At 35.9% G+C, this 20549-nt stretch overlaps 1 protein-coding gene across 8 annotated transcripts in view; it reads right to left on the reverse strand.

Moving 5' to 3' along the window:
• Positions 1-20549, reverse strand: part of SENP1 (SUMO specific peptidase 1) — a 52447-nt gene that overhangs the window by 30174 nt on the left and 1724 nt on the right. For 3 of the 8 annotated variants that reach the window (XM_032348020.1, XM_032348021.1, XM_032348019.1), the window contains exons 2-8: positions 20146-20221; positions 18097-18143; positions 16528-16658; positions 15273-15357; positions 14364-14405; positions 9815-9974; positions 4937-5108 (exon numbers count right to left, since the gene is read on the reverse strand). In XM_032348020.1, coding sequence (XP_032203911.1) covers positions 4937-5108; positions 9815-9974; positions 14364-14405; positions 15273-15357; positions 16528-16658; positions 18097-18100 — 594 coding nt within the window. In that variant the 5' untranslated portion in view covers positions 18101-18143; positions 20146-20221. The remainder of the gene's footprint in view (positions 1-4936; positions 5109-9814; positions 9975-14363; positions 14406-15272; positions 15358-16527; positions 16659-18096; positions 18144-20145; positions 20222-20549) is intronic. The other 5 variants (XM_032348017.1, XM_032348023.1, XM_032348022.1 and 2 more) reach the window with 2 other exon arrangements.

Genomic DNA, 20549 nt, shown 5'->3' on the forward strand with positions numbered 1-20549 from the left:
AATTAGTTAAGCATTTGGGGGAAAAAGAGACCAAAGAGAAAAAACAAATTGCAATTTTCTATATGAAGAAAATAAACTCCTTAATTTTATCCCTTATACATTAATACTGTATTTAAGATGACAGCAGTCCTTTTTCCTATTGTTTGTGAAGAAACGGTCTACAGTATTGGACAGGCACTTCAGTAAGAGCACAAAAGTGACAATGGTTAGCAGGTATACATTATTATCAATCACCAAATCTGTAGGTTTTGGCTGTTGTACTGGGGAGGCCATGAGTATCTGGGAGATAAATTTAAAAGCTGTAATTAAGGGGTGTCTGGGTGGCTCAGATGGTTAAGACTTTGCCTTCGGCTCAGGTCATGATCTTCAGGTCTTGGGATCGAGCCCCATGTCAGGCTCTCTGCTCAAATGGGGAGTCTGCTTCTCCCTGTCCCTCTCCCCCTTCGTGCGTGCATATGCTCTCTGTCTCTGTATCTGTCTCAAATGGATAATAAAAAAAAAAAATCTAAAAAAAATTTTTTAAAGCTGTAATTAAAATAAATGCCTTTTTATTAAAACCTAAATTTGCTGTTATAAAGGTTCTTTAGGTAGACAGTCTGAAGAATGAAGCATCATTACAGATTATTAGATTGTAAGAGACTGCCAGCCAACTCCATAGTGATCTACATACAGGAAAGCTGTGTTACCTGGCACTTTAACGACTGAAATTTTTGAATGACCACCAAAGTTGATCCCACATTCCCACTACACCAAATAACCTAATTCATAATCCACAATACAATGGGCTTAATAGTATATTGTTTTCAGGAGGCAGTGACGGAAAATCAGAAGAGTAATACCACCTGGGTCATGGAAATTAACTCTAAATTAACCAATCATTGTAGTTCATTTCCACTGTCCTACCAAACTAAATTTTAAAAAGGTTTGACTACATTATCACATCATAGGGAGGAAAATAAAGCAGAGAAATTGGTGTAAGAGGTTACTTTGACTACCAAGGGAATGTAAAGAAATGCCCCCAACACATGAAGACTTCACAAACACACTGAGAACAGTGACATAGAAAGGATCTTTGCCTGTGGTACCCTACAGACTTCAACTGTAAAAAGTTAAAAACACTTCTCTCCTCCCTCACATCACATAGCAATAGAGTTTCTTAGAATAAATTTTTAGGGGCGCCTGGGTGGCTCAGTGGGTTAAAGCCTCTGCCTTCAGCTCAGGTCATGATCCCAGGGTCCTGGGATGGAGCCCCGCATCAGGCTCTCTGGTCAGTGGGGAGCCTGCTTCCCCTTCCCTCTCTGCCTGCCTCTCTGCCTACTTGTGATCTCTGTCTGTTGAATAAAGAAAGAAAGAAAGAAAGAATAAATGTTTATACTTCTAAATAAAACACGAAGAACCAACGTGCCATTGACTCAGCTAAAGTACATTATCATAAATCTAGATTGATTCAAGGTAATGAACTGATTTTTTTAAATCAATTAAACATACATAAGTCACCCACAGATCATTTTCTCCATCTTTTCAAAGAAAAGCCTCTGTCTAAACCGGAACAGCCTCATAGTCATTAGACACCATAAAATAAACAGGAAGAGATGTTCTGTATTCCGAATAATTATCTGAGGTCTCCTGAAGCCTCATACTTTCAGTTTCAACTATAGTCTAAAAAAGAAATTACAGAAAAAAGGTTAAGAATTTTTCACTGTTCTACATGACAATTTAAAGGTCACAAGAATTTAACTGCTATTTCAGGCAAAGAAAAGATAGTCCTGCAACTCTCTCAAGAACATATATAACATTTGGCTTTACCAAAAGAACATGCAAAAAGGTAAGTCTCTTCAAACTTGAAACACAATTCTTTTTTGGAGCATCTGGTACTATAAAGTAAAAGAAAACATCTTTCTCTATACATTACTTATTAAGCTATTTCTACTGAATAAGCAAATTAGGAAATTAAGAGGAAAGGAAGTAATAAGTGGATAATATGTTAAAGTAAAAGAAATTGGCTAATATTATGTTTTAAACATAATAAAGGACAAAGGAAAGTTTAAAACCACATAAAGGTAAATAAGGTGCTGAATTCTATTTTTTAAAAAATGTGGCAGATTCTTGCACTTAGATGCTCGTTAAGAGTCTCCATAAAACTGTCTGTAAAATTATAAAAATCTAACAGAGAACAATAAAACCTTTCAATATAAATTACTCAAATAACTTCATAAATCTCCTAACTTTGATTCTGTTTTAAGTAATAGCTTTATACAATTATACAATTAACATAAATTTCAATTGTCCAAAGTGCATAGTTCAACAACTTTCTGTTTTTAAGCCCAAAATTCTTGGTTATAACAAAATTGTAAAGTTTGTTTTGTTTTGTTTTTAAAGACTAAAACCACCAGTGTCATCTATTAAGGAAGTCCAACATCTTAAAATGTTGTTCAATATGTTGCAGAGAAGCATGCCTGGAAACAACATATATATGAAAAGAAACTTTGAGTTTTTACTGTTTTACATTTTAAAAATCCCTAGTATTTTCTCTTTCCCAATCAGAAATCCTTATCCTCTAAACAGTGTTAGTTATATTAGAGATATTCTATATCTGTACTGTCCAATACAGTAGCCACTAGCAATATGTCTGATATGGTAGCCACTAGCAATATGTGTACTTGAAATATGGCTAGTGTGACTGAAAAACAAAATCTTTATCTTATTTTAACTGAACTATTATAAGTAGTGCACAGGACTAGTGGTTACCCTATTTGATAGTACAGTTCTTTAATGATGTCCTTAAATCAGCCATTAGCCAAGTGGTGGTCCAGTCACCACTTACATATTTCCAAATTCTTCTTTATATATTCTCTTTAAACTCCTGTTGTAAGACTGAACAGTAAAGTGGTAACAACATCATGTTATTTTTATAGATTTAGATTCCTGAAAGTGATAAATCCAGCAGTAAAATCAATACTTAACTTTCCTTCTTTAACATAAGCAACTGCTTCTCCCTTGGAGATCTCAGTATTTCCATGGAAAGTAACTTTTCTTCCACTTTGTGAGCTCCCCACCAGTAAATTCTTTATTCCCGGCGGGGGGGGGGGGAAGTATTATGTTTTAATCTAGATTATCCACAGTATCTGAGACTAAATATCTAAATAATCTGTTGATACTCTGATTTAATAAAGTTTGGTCCTATATTTTGTCTTACTAGTATTATATGGGTAATGTGGTATTTCTGTACTAAAAGCGAGTCGCTTTTCATAGCAGAATATAGACCTACAAACAACTGGTTGACTCCAAATTTTCTGCATCTCTTGTTGCGTGGGATAGGTTCAGTCCCTGCCATTTTCTTGGCACTGTAGAAGGAAGGGGAACTCCAGTTTCATGTCCTTTAGTGGGCCAGCCTGGGGCTGGGAGGGCTGAATATAATCCAGCTGGCCCAAGTCCTCAGGTGGAGGTAGAAGTGAAAAGAGGAGGGGCTGAGTGTTTCAAAGGACTGCTTGGCTAGTGGGTGAATGGTGGGCTTACAACAAACACAGATAATCTTAAGGATGCCATGATCTCAGCGGCAGCCATGGGAGGTAGGGGAGGCTTGGGGGACAAAATCCAGCCACCACACTGCTGCCGTCTTCTTCCCCACAAGTCTCTCTGTAGCCTGCAGGCTGCCTAGGCTCCAGCAGAAGCACAACCCCAGTAATCTAAAAATATTTATGTAATAACTAACACATACATGGTACTAAATTTAGTAGTACAAAAGTGAAAAATAAATCTCACTTTTATAACTGTTGCTCAGTTCTCATCACCAAAGGCAACTGCTGCCAGTTTCTTCTCTACCCTTTCTCTACTAAATATGATTTACTAGTTCTGTCACCCTCTGCTTAATTTTTCAGATTCAATACAAACATAAAACCAAACAGAATGTATAAGATTTTCACTAACCATGTCACAAATAATCACGTTTTGCCACTTAAAAGATCTTCATTATGAAATTAATTATTTAGCATGAAATGCTGTATTCTTGACTCTCCAATCTGTAAGCTCCAACGGGCTGGAAACACACCACTATGTTGTATAAAAGGAAGCATACCAGACTAGACTCCTGAAGACCTGGGCTGTAGGATGGCCAGGTCTTTTACTAGCTGTGTGACCTCTGACCTTCACTCTCCTAATGTGTTTAAAATGTGGGTATTACCTCATCTCTACCTATTTCACAGGATTAAAATGATTCAACATAATAATACATGTGAAAAGCATACTGGAAACTCTATAGGCTACATAACTGTAAGGTATTGTTATTTATTTGTATCCTCATAGCAAGCAGTCCAAAGCTGACTAGATGCGTAATAAATATTTAACAGATATGAGCACATTCTCTGCCACATAAATTATATGCCATATTATATTTACAGAATTCATCTTTTTTTCCTTTAGGTTTATGCATATAACAACCAAAGTGTCAACAAAATATCTTTCTTTGAGGGAATATCTATGATCTCAAAGATATTCTTACTCATAATGAAGGGACATAAATTATTTAGCTGGCTTCTTGATTTTCCTTTTATAGTGAGGGAAAATTGTCCTAATAAGAAATAAGGGCCAGTATTTTATCAAAACCAGCAAGTTAACAGTTTTGTCACAAGAAACACAAGTTGAGGAAGGGTCCAAAAGAACAGAGATAGTTTGATGTATGAGAAGTAATTTAGAAAATACTGAAAATTAAGTCTGCTCTTTAACAAGAATTGAAAGCAGTAAGAGAAATGATGAAGTCCTGCTAAAATCTCTAATTTCTTTAGCACAGATGACAGCACTCAAAAAATTAAGAAAGAAAAAGCACAGAAAGGATTAAGTAAATGGAATGGTTAATAAACATCTACATCAGAGGGAATGAATGGCTAGGGACAGGGAAAGATTCTAACCTTTAGCAGCCTTTGTTGCAGGTTTTCCTTACCTCTTCTGCTGTACTAACATGTCGCCTCTGCATTTTCTTGGGGCTCAAAAGGTTTCGACGACATGAACCACTCCAAGATGGACTTGGAACAGGCTTAATAGGAAAAGATTTTTCATATGCAGACACATGGCAGTGATGGTTTGACTTTCCCGTAAAAGTGTTTGATAATCCACTAAAAAAAAAAAAAAACACACGCACACACACACACAAAAACCAGAGTTTGTAAGAAAAGAACAATAAGAAAATCAAACCTAGTGATTTTTACTTCCAAGAAATAACAAAAACAACCAAAGTGTCAACAAAACCAACACCAGTAGAATGAGGGATGTACCATTTGAGGGAAATATACAAGAAATGATCCATGGATTGCTCCATCAGATTCTGCCATATTGTAATTATCAAACACCTAAAATTGTATTTCTTGGCTTTACAGTTCCTTTGGTCAGGAACCAAAGACCTGTGCAGTATGACAACAAGTTTATCACATTAGATTTCTTTAGAAAATCTGGGTCTGAAGGATCTAACATACAGTTTCTATTTACTTGCTGCTGAAGGATCTAACATACACTTTCTATTCACTTGCCCTTCAAAGCAAGTACTTGCTGCACTTTCTATTTACTTGCCTCCTCCCCCAGTCCTTTGGAGGGACTTACTTTAAGATTAAATATGCAAAGATGGATAAAGCTGAAGCCTTTCAATGAAGCTTTTAAACTGAATTTTAAAATTTCCTTAAAAAACCAACAGATGGCTCCCTTCCTTCATTAAAAACAACCAGAAGGCTTTCTCCTAGGCTACATCACTCTCTCAATTCTTCTGGCCCATTTACCTCCTCTGAAGGAGAATTTTGTTTTTGCTTCTTTAAACTGTTTGTGCCCCCCAAAGAATGGGAAAAAAACTGGCAGGAAAAATACTTTTGTGAACTTAAAACCCTGTCTTATCTCTAAGACTAGATTAATAACTTAAAGTTCTTTCTATGTGGTCTTTTTCATCTGTTATTGCCCTGCAAGGATGAGCTACTTGCTCTCAGCATACTGATTTTTCTCTTTTTCTTTTCTTTCGGGTTGAGGATGCAAAACAGAGATACACAGCCAACTAAGCCAAATTATGGAAGCAACTCTTTAAGTCAGTACTTTTGGTCTGGTTCCAAATGAAATCAGACTAGGTGTAAAGAAAATCAAAAAGTACATATATGCTCTCTCAAAAGGGGGAAAAAAAAGAGAGAGACAAATCAAGAAACAGACTCTTAATTATACAGAACAAACTAATGGCTACCAGAGAGGAGGTGGATAGGAGAGAGAGGTGAAACAGGTGATGGGGATTAAGGAGTGTACCGTTTTAATGAGCAGGGGGGAAGATATGTGGAAGTATTGAATCACTATATTGTACACCTGAAACTAATATAACGCTGTATGTTAACTGGAATTAAAATAAACTTAAAATCACTTAAATGCTCTGTATCTCTACAAATTACAATGGTTTCTATGTATGTTAGAGTGGAGAAGGAATCAAGGAGTCAGAATTCCAGGCTTACTTCCTTAGGATGGGTGGATGCTGCTACAAAAAGAAGGCAAGGGCACTATAATTTGGTGAAGATATAATGAATTCCCTGCAATGCCTTTTGCATTGCTGCTTTCTAGAGTGCATGTGTGTTTAATGCAAAAGTCTTTCTTCTAAACAAAAACCAGTGGGAGGGTATCTTGCAATGCCAGAAAGCAAGTATGCTACCTACAATTAAAGAGATTGGGCCAGACAGCAGTGAGCCTGAAGGAGCTCCTGGTGGCCAAAGCTGTGAGAATGTGAACATTAAAAGAGTAATGATTCTAGTGGACAGGAACACACTGAATCTGGAATGACACTAAAGAAGAACAGAAAACCTCATCTGAAGCACATGAAGTGGCTATTAAAAGAAAAAAAGACCAAAAAAGACACCTACTTTGAAAAACTGGTTATGAAAAAGGAAGAGCTAATCCTATCGCTTGCCTTCCCAGTAGATGGGAAGGGTATCCCATCAGGGTAACCAAACAACTCTACCTAATATGGAAAAACCCCCTCCCCTTCAAAGCAGAATGAAAACAAATACAGAAGAAATGGTTAACACTGGAAAAGTACTATTTCAGTAACTCTAATAAAACTATTAATAGGTCAAAGAAGGTTAAAAGGCACCAACTTCAAAATATAAAATAAGTAAGTCCTGGAAATGTAATGTATAAAATGATGACTACAATTAATAATACTGGGGTGCCTGGGTGGCTCAGTGAGTTAAGTCTCCGCCTTCAGCTCAGGTCATGATCTCAGTCAGGGTCCTGGGATCGAGCCCCACATTGGGCTCTCTGCTCAGCAGGGAACCTGCTCCCCCCACCCCCACCTGCCTCTCTGCCTACTTATGATATCTCCCTCTATCAAATAAATAACTAAAATCTTTTAAAAAATAATACTGTATTGCTTATTTATAAGTTGTTAAGAGAGTAGGTCTTAAAAGTTCTCATCAGAAGAAAAAACTATTTTATAACTACACATGACAACAGATGTTAACTAAACTTACTGAGGTCATTTTGCAATATATACAAATATTGAATCATTATGTTATATACCTAAAGCTAATATAATGTATGTCAATCTAACCTTAATTTTAAAAAATTATCAGGTAAGGATTATCAATTGATATGAGTAACTATAAGGCTGATGTGAAATTGGTCATGAATAAAATTGCCCAAGTAACATCATTTAGATTACATTCTAGTCATCACAAGGGGGAAAAAAAAACTAAGTGTACAAGAGGACCACATTGTTATCTCCCTAATCCAGAGGTCAATCCAGTATCACTGATGAGGAGAAACAGATTTGTAGATTTTCTAATGTGATATAACAAAGCACTAGCTTTTATTCAAGACAAAGATCTAGTTTACAAAAAAAAAAAAAAAATACAGAGGAGAGATGACAAAATAATACTATGAGGAAGAAACCTATCAAACCCAAAAGGTGAAACAGGCAGAAAAAGTCATGTCATAAGAAAAAGGGGCTGGGGCGCCTGGGTGGCTCAGTGGGTTGAGCCGCTGCCTTCGGCTTGGGTCATGATCTCAGGGTCCTGGGATCGAGTCCCGCATCAGGCTCTCTGCTCAGCAGGGAGCCTGCTTCCTTCTCTCTCTCTCTGCCTGCCTCTCAGTGTACTTGTAATTTCTCTCTGTCAAATAAATAAATAAATAAAAATCTTTAAAAAAAAAAAAAAAGAAAGAAAAAGGGGCTGTTCTAGATTTAAGAGACTTAAAAGCAATAACCACCACATTGAAAAAAATGCATGTAAATGCAGAGAAAAATATCTGAAAAGATACGTACTGGATATTACAGAGGTGATCTCTCACTGGTGGAAATGACGTTTTTACATTTTATTTTTACCTATCTGTATTTTCTGATTTCTTACAAAGCACATGTATTTGTTTCTATAATACTGTTATTTAACAATATGGCCTTAACTAGTTAAAAAAAAAAAAAAAAAAGCAACTTGCCAAATGATACATATAGAAAATCTTAATGAAAACAAAATAGCACTATACATTTCATAATATATGTGGCCTACTATATAGGAGGAAAAAAAAGAAAAAAGAAAAAAAAACCAAACCCATAGGGAAAGGTTTGGAAGGAAACACACCAAGGGGAGGGGAATAAGATTGTGAGGAATGGTCAAGCATCTTTAGTTTTAATGGCAACCTTTTAACTTTTACAATATGAATGCATTAATGAATTCTTGTGTAATTGAAAAATATATTAAGTGGGGAAGACCAGCCCTGGGAGTACTGACACATTTCCAAAGTCCATGTGCTAATAATCACAAAATAAAAAAGTCATCTCACTGGTTTCTATCAACACCAAAAAGCTTAGCCTAAGCAGGAAATTAAATGACCCCACATTCCTAAAATCCACCATCACAGTAAAATTTAAGAAGTCATAAATAATATTTTAAAAAAGAAATATTTTACTAATAAAGTTCCTGAGGGAGAAGTTTCTAAGCCAAACTTCATCTGTCTTTAATGATCAGTATAAGCTTGGTGAGGGAATAGGCAGCCCTTAAGACATTGGGCTAAAAAGGAAGAAGCTCTTTGTAATTCTGTTTTCTAAGAAAAGAAGTTTAGGTCCAATTGACTAAGGCCATAAGATACAGAACTTCTTTGGTTTAAGCCAGGTCTCTGCTCATGGGAGAGCCTATAAAATGTACTGATTTCTTTGCTACTGAAGTTGTAAAAATTGAACTATTTCCACTTTAAGATTCAAAATAGCCATACTGATTCCAAAATACTCATATGCACCAAGATTTCCCTCAAAACTCTCCTCTAATGAGAAACTTTGGCTGTCACCAAAACTCAGCACCAGGTAAATTAAAAGTTGAAGGTTTAAAATGGATTTGTCCATATTTTCACAGTTTAAAGTTCAGAAACAGTGTTACTCCTTTAAAATGCCAACATTGGGGCCCCTAGGTGGCTCAGCTGGTTAAGCATCTGCCTTCAGGTCAGGTCATGATCCCAGGGTCCTGGGATCGAGCCCCATGCTGGGCTCCCTGCTCAGTGGAGAGCTTGCTTGTATCTGCCTGCAGGTCTCTGCCTGCAGCTCTGCCTACTTGTGTTTTCTATCTCTCTGTCAAATAAATAAATAAAATCCTAAAAAAATCAAACAAACAATAAAATGCCAATGTTGAGTTGCTCCCCACAATCCTGGGGCAGCAGTTCTTTCTGCCCACGGGTTCTGTCCCTATGCTTTAATAAAACCACCGTATTGCATAAAATAAAATAAAATAAAATAAAAAATACCAATGTAAACAACTATGTTATGGCCATTTTCTCTCATATTAGAGGAAAGGCTTGTTAACTAGGAGGCCAGAATACCTACCTTGAGGTCTTTCGGGTTTCGAGGTAAAGACTTCGGCTGTTTCTTGATTTTTGTGAAGTTGAACCTGATGCTGGAGTGGAATTTCTCCACTGGCCATTTGCACTCTGGCCAAAGGTTCTTAAGTCTCCTGAGCCAAGAAAACTGTCTGAGGAAGGGTTGTCTAAAAGAATAAAAGTTTGAATAATTAGACAAATATCTACAGTAGTAGTTTTCCATATGACTGCAACCATGTCCAACATTGTATTCCAAAGTAATGTGGTAAAGCACCATGTCTCTCATGGAAGAAAGATCCCAGTCTCAACTGCCAGTAAAGTCTGCAGTAAGGGAACTTCTACAAACTATAATTGATTCAGCCATACTAACCTGAAAATTGATGAAGGAGCTGAATCCTGCCACAGCCATGTGCCTTATCTGCATCAATGTGACTCCGTGGTGTCCACCAAAAGTCAACATTTTACCCCAACTATATCTTGCAAGCACTCCCAGGCCTGGGCCTGAAAGAAGGTAGGCCAGACCAGTAAGAAAGCAGGTGGAGGGCCAAGAAGAATTGTAATTCAAATGAACAACAGTTATCGCTTAAAAAGCAGCTCCTGTCACTTTCTTGCTTTTAATTACCATGTTCAGGACTCGGCGGAGGGCAGGGGGGCTCTCTCTCAGAACAGAGATAACCTCACTGCTGCTTATTCTGGCTGGCTTATGGCAGGAATGACCCATCATATGCATCTGGTATGCTAACCTTCAGGTCACTTAATGTCATAATCATCAAAAATATCAATACTCCCTCTGATGCTTATTACTGCACTCAGGCTAAGTGAGGATTATTTATTATTTGAATCTTCTGACTTGTGGCTTACCAACTGGGGTAAGAAAAAGTCTCTTGAAATTTCAGCTAGGAATAGAATAATTTCTTTTCTTCTTTCTTTTTATGTAGGCTCCATGCCCAGCAAGGAGCCCAATGTGGGCTCATACTCACGAGCCTGAGATCAAGACCTGAACTGAGATCAAGAGTTGGATGCTCAACCAACTGAGCCACCCAGGTGCCCCAGGAATAGAATACTTTCTAAATCCACCTCTCCCTATCAGCAGGATCAGACAATTTAAAACAGCACCTTCAAAATAACTTTGGATGTCAGGTTATGGAACTCTGAGGAGCACCAGTAAAAAAATGAGAATGATAATTCTCTACTTCCTGAATTTTTGCCTAATGCTAACATTTTCAAACCATACGACTACAGAACTCTTCGCAATATTATTTAAAATATTTAATGTAGCTTTTGATTTGGTATCCAAAAAAACAGCAGCTGACAAAAAGAAGCTTAGTACTTGGGTTTGTTTTGTTTGTTTTTTGTGGGGTTTTTGAATCAGGATTATCGGAATTTAGGATAAATAAGACAGGAAAAAAAGAACATTCAGGGGTGGTATTAGTACCAGTTGATTAACCACTGGATGAATCTAACAATTAAATATACTTTTAAAATGAATTATAACCTTGTACATTTGCAATCAGTATCTATGCTTAGCATCTATTACTATTACTTTAAGAAGAGAACATAAGGCTAATAAAAAAAAAATGAGTATCATTAAAGGACCAGAACATTTTAATCTTTAAATGCAAAGTTATAATAGTAGAAATATGTCTCTTACACTTTCTTGCTAAAATAGGATTAGGGAATGATCTAACTAGAAATGCCTGCTTGAGGAATGTCGCCAAAAAGGCAAAATTACCCTGATAAGTGTGAAATTTGAGACCAAGGATAAGTCAGAGTAGCTACCTCAATGGCATTTCACAAAGGCTTCAGCTTTTAAATGTAAGGGAAAAGCACAAGATCAGGCAGCCTGTCTGTTTAACCAGAACAAGGTGGTTCCACCCCCACTCAATGAAAGCAATCAATGGTCTTCTACTACTGACATAATCAAGCAGAGCTGGAGAGGAACCCAAATGGGGCTGTAGACACTATTTTTTAAGTGATGATTTAACTTCCTATTCTGTTAACATTAAGAAATCAGATTACAAACGCCACAAATAAGATTACTTAATACGTGCACATATGCACACACAAAGCTATAAGGAAATACACCAAAAGTTTAATTTTGGCTGTGCTCCAAAAAGAGAATGATGGGTATTTTCCTACCGGTCTCTACAAATCTTCTACAAGGACAGGCAATAGTTTTATGGACACAATGAAATAAGCTTTAAATTAAAAAAAAAAAGTATGTCAGGCAATTACTTATAATGAAAGTAAGCATCATCAGTTGCTCCTGTTAACTTTCAGGTTTAGTTTTTATAAATAGCAGGATGCTTTAAATCATCTACTAAATGCCTGTCTGGCAACCTAATTTAACATATTTTCCAAAGATAAGATGATGATAATGATTCTAAGCATAAGCAAAATTGTTTTTCATCTTAATCTACTTTTCTGTTTAGTGTTTAAAATATTTCAATTTTCAATTGTTAATAAATTGAAAATAAAATCAAGATGTCTCAAAGGCTAACCAGCAGTAAATTATTAAAGTAAAAGAGCTGTATTTTCTCTAAAAATATTTTTTATATTAGTCTAATTTTAAGTGGATTAAGAAGCAGATTTTTGAAAAACTTGATACAGAGAGGCAGCAGATGCAGTAAAACAGGAAATCATAAGTAAGCTCCAGACCCTAGATTCTAAAGTTTGGGGCTTTCCCATGATTGTTTTCACCTTGGAGAAAAGAGAATAGCAAGAAAAGAGACAAATACCAAGACAGAATGAGAAGACTAAGGCAGGTAAACTGGAGACCCCATCTTGCCCAATCAAGCAGTGAAGCTCAAGGTGACTGACCACAGAAAATCAATGTGGGGATTATAGGAAAAGAAGACATACAAAGGAGACACAATTCTGCAGGATTTACAATCAATTAGAATGGATGTGGCAAAGGAATGAAGTTAAGAAAAATATACACTAAAAAGTAGATTTAAATTAAAGACTTTAAGAAAAAAGTATTTAAACCATTGGCCTTCAGAGATTTAAAATCTGATTGTCAGAGAGCAATCCTGGAACTCTGTGACACATCCGTACATTTGTTTGGTCAGGGATGAGATGAAATTTGGTGGAGGCACAAATCTAAATCCTCTGCTTCAGGCTGTAACTTAGAGAATGACTCTAATAGCTCAGCATCCGCATTTCAATATGGCTTTGTTATTCACTGTTGCTATTCACTATTCATCATCACATATACACTGTTATGAAGTAATTTTTTTCCTTTTCCTAAAAAATGGCCTTCAAATGAGAGGCAAAACTTCAGTGTAAGATTTTGGTGCAGGGATCAACTTACAGGATGAGGACAAACATAGGAAAAATGTAACTCTCAAGAGTCATGTAATTCAGTAGAAAGCCAAGAATCTGGTCAAATATACCAGTCAAGAACATGAAGTTCTGAGATGATCTCGGATATATCCTTTATGAATATTAAGGGTCTAATGAAATTTTACTTTTTTTTGTAATGAAATTTTAAAGAAAAAAGGCTATACATACAAATGTTCTTATTACTTACAATAGCTAAAAATAGTGAGCGTGAAGAGGACCTAAACTACAGAGAAAATAATGAAGCAAATAAAGGCATGGGACCATTATCCTAAATCGTAGTCCCCTAGATCCCACTGCATTTCTGAATTTAAAATTTTTGGAATTTTAGAAAGATAACCTGGTATATATTATGTAACACTTCAAGGTATAATTTGAAGCTGCATCCTGTAATCAAACACATTGATACATCTGCGGTGAAATATATAAATACTCATATTTACAGAAACAAATAGAAGACAAAAATATAAATAGCTTCATGTCAGTTCATGTGGGTTTTGCCAAGGAATGAATTCAGGTCAGGTCAGTTTGGATGCCAAATGAATTATGAAAAGAATTTCTGGTTTTCAGAGCTTTTTGGATTTTCAATTTGCACATAAAGCACTGTAAATGTGCATATCAATTCCATGGATTATTAGAAATCAACAGAAAAAGGTAGACACGAAGAATAACATATAAATGGAAAACTAAAAATTAAAATATTGGACAAAAAAGATGATATGTATTGAATCATATGATGTGTATCATGTATGTACACATGGATAAGGCCACAGAATTGAGGGTTATGGTTAGCAGAATCTTAGTATAATTTTCTCTACATAATTGTTTATTATTCAGCAATTATTTTAAACTAAAAGCAAATATTCTATCCAATGGTAAATCAACATATGAAATTATAAATAAACAACCTGAGTTCAAGTGGAAAGATTAATGATCTTGTTTCATTATCCACTCAAATGTCCTTTCCCTAAGATTAATAATGAACTATCTAACCAGATGTCAGACTCTCTGCTCATCAGAAAGGCCTTTCCAATAGTTAATGATGGCAGAGTTATTTTCAGAGCCAGTTAACTGATTTTCCTATACAAACTATGCACATACTTTGCAGAGACCATTTCCCATACCAAGAGAGGAAATTCAGAGCCCAGGGTAAAGTACCGCCCACCTAAATGACATTTAAATATAATATAAATCTAAAAGATCATCATACTAACGTCTTTTTAGGGGAGGAGATCTCATCTTGCTGACAAAGAATCCTGAGGAAGCCAAATAACAATAATTATTATTTGCATTTCATATTTTTATCACCTCAGTTTATCCTTATAAAAATCCCATTAGGGCAGGTTCAACAGTATTACTAATATTTCCATATATGTGGGAAGGTGAGGAGACTGAAGCATGAGGAGTGATAAGACATAGGAAGGCACTATAATCTTCCTGGGTCGTACTGCCAGGAAGCTAACCAATAAAAACCTCTTAGTTTCCCCAAGACAGAGCCAGAAGATCACTGGAGGTCCTAACCTTAGGAAAGGGGCAGATGGAAAGTCGGGCAGGCCAGGGACTAGGAATAGCCTAGAGAATGCTGACTTCTGCCATGGATCACAAGCTGAACAGGCAAGCCCCTGAATATGCAAGCATGGCTGTGGCAGGTGCTAGATAGAAACATGTAATTAACATTTCCTGCCCTGATGGAGGGACAAGCTTGGATAGAAATAATTTGTCAGGATTCATGGTTTCAAGCAGAACAGAAATGGCTTACTCTGTGCTTTATGTCAATATAAAACACATATCCTGTACATCGTAGACACATATCTTCAAAATAAAACAAAACAAAAAAAAGCCAAACCAAAGCTGTACTGCTTTTCACAATGACATAATGAACAAGTAAAAAAAATGGACCCCCCCCCCAAAAACTTTTCCATTAAATGTAAGTGGTTGAGACTAGGTCAGTAAAGTACTATAGTAACCTCCTCCCCCCGTCAACACACACAGTGATGTTTTAGTGGAGAAAATACCATTTTGCTTTTGACAATGTTTTCACTCTAGAGATGGTAAACACAGACAATTTGCTAGGAAGAAATCTGAATGGTACAAATGCTGTGACTCCAAGTAATATGTCATACCTGAATAATAATTTGGATTATAAGCTGTACTTCTTGTAGAACATGTATAAGATCGGTCCAAATTTCCTTCCCTGGAAGGTAAAATCTAAACAAAGCAAAAGATTTTTCTTAAATCACATTTTTCACAATAAAATGGAATAAAAACTTACGCTTGGAAAATATCATTAAACAGATTATGATGTATTTCAGAATTCTATATAATTATATTTTTATATATTATAAAAAAAACCTACATACTAATAAGAAAGGAAAACACATAGACAATCTAATGAAATGACTGAGGCTTCAAGGGGAAAAACAGGCAAAGTATCTGTTATACAACTCAATTCAAAGAATGCTCATTAAAAGGTAGACATGCACATGGTATATCCTGTTCTGAAAGCCAGCTGTATCATCTATCAAAGAGGGTGACAAATGAACCTGGTTTTAACCTTTTGATAACTTCATACAGAAGTTTGTTTTGTTCTTTAGATTCCACGTATTAGTGAAATCATAAGATATCTGTCTTTCATAGTCTTATTTCACTTAGCATAATACTCTCTAGGTCTATGAATACTGTCACAAATGGCAAGATCTCATCCCTTCTATGGCTGCATGATATGTGTATACGTATACCACATCTTCCTTACCCATTCATCTGTCGGTGGATGTTTGGGTTGCTTCCATGTTTTGGCTATTGTAAATATTGCTGCAGTAAACTAGGGGTGCATATATCTTTTTGATTTAGTGTTTTGGGTAAGTACCCAGTAGAAAAATGATTGAATCATGTGGTATTTCTATTCAGCAGCTGGAAATTTTTAAAACCGTACATTCTAATTCAGTAGGTCTGGGGTAAAGCCTGGGATTCTGCATTTCTAACAAGCTCCCAAGGGATGCTGTTGATGCTGGTCCTTTGAGAAATTACATTTTATAACATAGGGAAATCTCAGAGCTTCTGTATATTGACATATTTCCCCCCACTTAATGCTCAACAATTTTAAGACTCTAGTTGAAAAGAACACTGACCTGTGCTTTGGTAATTCTAATATGCACAGAAATAATAAAAAGTTTTCTAAAAGATACTATTCTCAAAAAACTCATACATAGCCTAGTTCTTGTCTTAAATTTAATATATTAAAAAGAAATCAAAACACCAGAAATATTGATTCTAAAAAGTTTATAATGTTTGTCCTTTTGAGTGTGCCATTTAAATTACATCAGATGAAAACTTAAGCCAAAGTAATTCATCAACTAAAGGAAGAAAATTATACCTCACCTGATGGTCAGAAAATGAAAGCTGGTCCTCTGGAAAACCTGTTTGGGCCAGGAGATGGGTTTTGAATATGGAGTTGTGGTTCACTAAAGTTACTTCTCCAGCATCCATCCTCATCCTATCAGCAATATCATCTGGGGGAAAGAATCCAAATTAATTCAAGTCACATAATTCTTCAATAACTACTTTTCTATGAATAAATCAGTTCACCTAATAAAAATGACTCCCAAAGAACACCTCTATAATCAAATAAAACCCCTCTTTCAGAACTATTGGCCAGAAATCTCAAAATGTCACTGTCAAAAAGAGGCCCATGTGCAGAAATTGGCTCATTTGGAATTAACGGAGATCATCTATCTACCAAATAGTTCAAAACTTGTGCAAGTATTAAAAAAAAAAAAAACCCTTAACTCAAAGTTTTTTTAAAAAATGAAATTTTCCCTAAAAAAACTTTGAATGTTTTAACTGTAGAAAAAAAATTTCACTATTAAAGAAAAGGGAAAAAAATTTCACCATTCAGAAACAAACACTGTTAACAGTTTCTTTCCTTTATCTAACTCAAAAAGGTGCTTTAAAAATGAATCCACCTGAACTTTTTTCTGTAAAAAGTACCATTTATTCATATGGCTCTAAACAGATATCAGCTCCATTACTGTAATGCTATGGCAGAACCTTATTTTATAACCACTTTTGAGACCTTTGTTAATATAAAAGAGCTAGAATAGTAACAGATAAGAGTGACAGAGCTCAGGTGACTTACAATGACATTAACGATTAGAGAAAAGTGAAACAAATGACCGGGGGAGAGAGAAGGTAGACTACGCAAAAGCAAAAAACAGAAGAGAAAAGACTAATGTGACTTTAAAAGGAGCACATGGAATGTTATAAGATCTAACTGTAAAAATTGTTCAACCTATTCCATATTGGCTACTAGTCCTGACCCTGTATTGATCCCTTTACAGATATAATGAACTATAAACAGTGTATAGTATAAACTATAAATATAAATAGTATAAACTATAAACAGATTATTGTAATCACAATTAATTTTCAATGCTACTAGCTAAATGAAATTTAAAATCTACCTTAATCAAGTTATTTATCATATGGAAGTTGGTATAACATAGTATGAAAGAATAAGGACTCTGGAACCAGGCTGCCTGAGTTTAAATTCTGGCTCTATCAGTTCTGGTTGTTTCTTAACCTCTGTGCCCCCATTTCCTTGTTAATATTAGGCACCGTGTAAGGCACTTGTAAAAAATTAAATGAATTAATGTATTCTAAATACTCAGAACAGGGCCTGGCACATAATAAATGTTAGTGTGTTTCTGGCTTTTTCAATACAATGAACCAGAAAATGCTTCCAAAAGATGCTATAAACAATGTCTCAACCAAAAGAAAAATGCCTGGTGTTACATCTATTACATAATTAGGTTGAGACCTCCTTGAAGATTATTAAGCACAAAGATGCAAATACCAAAAATGTTAAAACAAAACAAACCTGTCTTTCGATTCAGCTTAACTAATCAGGGTAGCTAAAAGGACCGATTATTATTTCATAGTCAGACTTACCCATGTCAGATCTTTTCACATCACTGACTTTAGCAAGATACAAAGTCCTATAAAAGACAGAAAACAGAAATGTTACATACTGAAACAACCCCTTCATATAATTATAGAACAGGAAGCCACACACAGTGTGGCTCAGCCACTCACATTTTTGTTCTCAGTAGAGAAAAATATAAGGTGGTGAGGAGAGATGACTTGATGGGAAGAGAATGGGAACTAAAACGAGCCAAGGCAATTCCAAACATTTCTGAACCTTGAGCTATATTAAAAAGCAATTATGGACTACCCATAGAATCACAGACTATTACAGCAAGAAGTTGAGAGTACCAACCCTTTGGGGATTAATTTGCATATGATCATAAAGTTAGTCAGTGACTGCACTGAAATTACAACCAAGAAATTCTTTGCAATCCATGGCTCTAATACCCCACGCTAAACTGTTTAATAAACAAGACAGATCTTACGGTGGTCCTATTAGACTTTTCTTCCATATGTTTTAGTCAGCAGCCAAATATAGATAGCTACTGATATTCTCAGAACAATCAAGATATACTTCCCAGTTGTACTAAAGTACTTTCTCTCCCATCATTAATCAAACTGTTACAAACCAAAGTCCCTTTGCCTACATGAAATTATTTTCTCCTCTGATGTATCTAATTTTCCCAGAAAAAGGAATTTAAAAGCCTGCTTGGAACTAGGTTAATAAACGTACCCTTGGCACACATGCTTCTTGGAAGAGGAGATTAGGAATGGTAAGAGTCACACTTACTATATTCATAATATCATTACCATAAACTATTTAAAGATTTTATTTCACAGAGAGAGAGATCACAAGTAGGCAGAGAGGCAGGCAGGGGGTGGGGGGCGGTGGGGGAGAGCAGGCTCCCCCCTGAGCAGAGAGCCTGATGCGGGGCTTGATCCCAGGACCCTGAGACCGTGACCTGAGCCAAAGGCAGAAGCTTAACCCACTGAGCCATCCAGGCACCCTTACCATATTTTTAAAAAGATTGAGCCCTCATCAACTTTAGTTTGTTACCAACTTTATCAGTCCACTTTAGCAATATCAAGGCTTCAATCTACTAAGGAGACTGGATGATGCTATTAGGTAATCCATATGGTCGCAAGGAAGTGCCCACATAAAGGAAGCCTGCTTGAGCTTTTCCTGGCACAGCTACAGACTAAGCAGAGTAATCATTTGATACCCAGTCTTGCTGGGGAGGATTCCCAAATAACTTAAGCCTTATATTTAGGCTTCAAGTATGTTTCCCAAATGTTCAACCTAACAAAAGGCTTCTATTTGGAAATTCTCCAGGTTATTCTATCCCCTTACTCCTTTTTAAATAATTAATTCCCTGGGTTCCCCGTTAAGGGAAAAAATCCTATCAACCAACAAACTAGGAGTGGCTTTCTCACATTTCACTCTTTTGGCTATTTCATAAGTGTCATCACTAGTCTTTTTTGTTGATTTAAGGAAAATGCCAATTTAAAAGCTTGGTGCCCAGTTCAACAATCCCATGTTACTTCTTTTGCATTGCTAAGATAGAGGTAAAGAGGGAAGCAAGCAAGAAATTAAAGAATTTTGGAGACTATGTCCAGAGAGGTTAAATGACTTGCCTGAAATCACATAGATGGGGAAAAGGGAAGATAAAAATCCAGGATATCCTAACTCCCAAGAAAATGTGTCTTTAGCAAACACGACAAAACGTGGTATCCTTTAACATATCTTCATTCAAGGATTCATATACTTTGTCAAGATAAAATTCACCTCTTGGGGGTGGTCCTGGGGGGATCGACACTGTTTCATAATTTTAAGATTTAAAGCCCCACATTTACATTTTAATACAAATACAACCACCTTCTTCAGTGTGCTTATGTTACTTTCTTTTTGCCTTTTGCATTTACATTAGAAGAGATATTTTACTCCAAGATTCACCATGAAATTCTGGATCTAGAAACTTTGATGCCACCAAATTCTCACAAGCCTAAGAACTTTTCCCTTTCAAGAAAAGTATTCTAATAACATTTCCTAGTTCACACTGGTCATCAACTTACTAAAAAAAGAATACAAGCTGTTACAGGCATTCAGGTGAAATCAACTTAACAGCTGAACACAAAAGTAACAGGAGATCTGAAAGAAAAAAAAAAAGATGGCGAAGTCTTGATGGTAACAGAATGTAACAAGTAGAACAAAACATGTATAAGCTTACAGACAAAGGTGGTTATAAAAGAGAATGTTTACAGTTACCATGAAGTTACTAGAAAGTATGTATTGAGGAGCGCAATTAGCTTTATCCAGGACCAAATGTGGTTAGGATAATTTATGATATGAGAAGGGTGTGGAAGTGATCTTGTGAATCATCCTACTCTGAACTGTGGATATATGTAAGTTTGCAGTATATTATCACGTATTTGTTTTTGTTTCTCAAAATTTTACATGTAACCTCTCCCAATCAGAC

Source organism: Mustela erminea, chromosome 6 (assembly GCF_009829155.1).
Source record: "Mustela erminea isolate mMusErm1 chromosome 6, mMusErm1.Pri, whole genome shotgun sequence".
Lineage (NCBI taxonomy): Eukaryota > Metazoa > Chordata > Mammalia > Carnivora > Mustelidae > Mustela > Mustela erminea.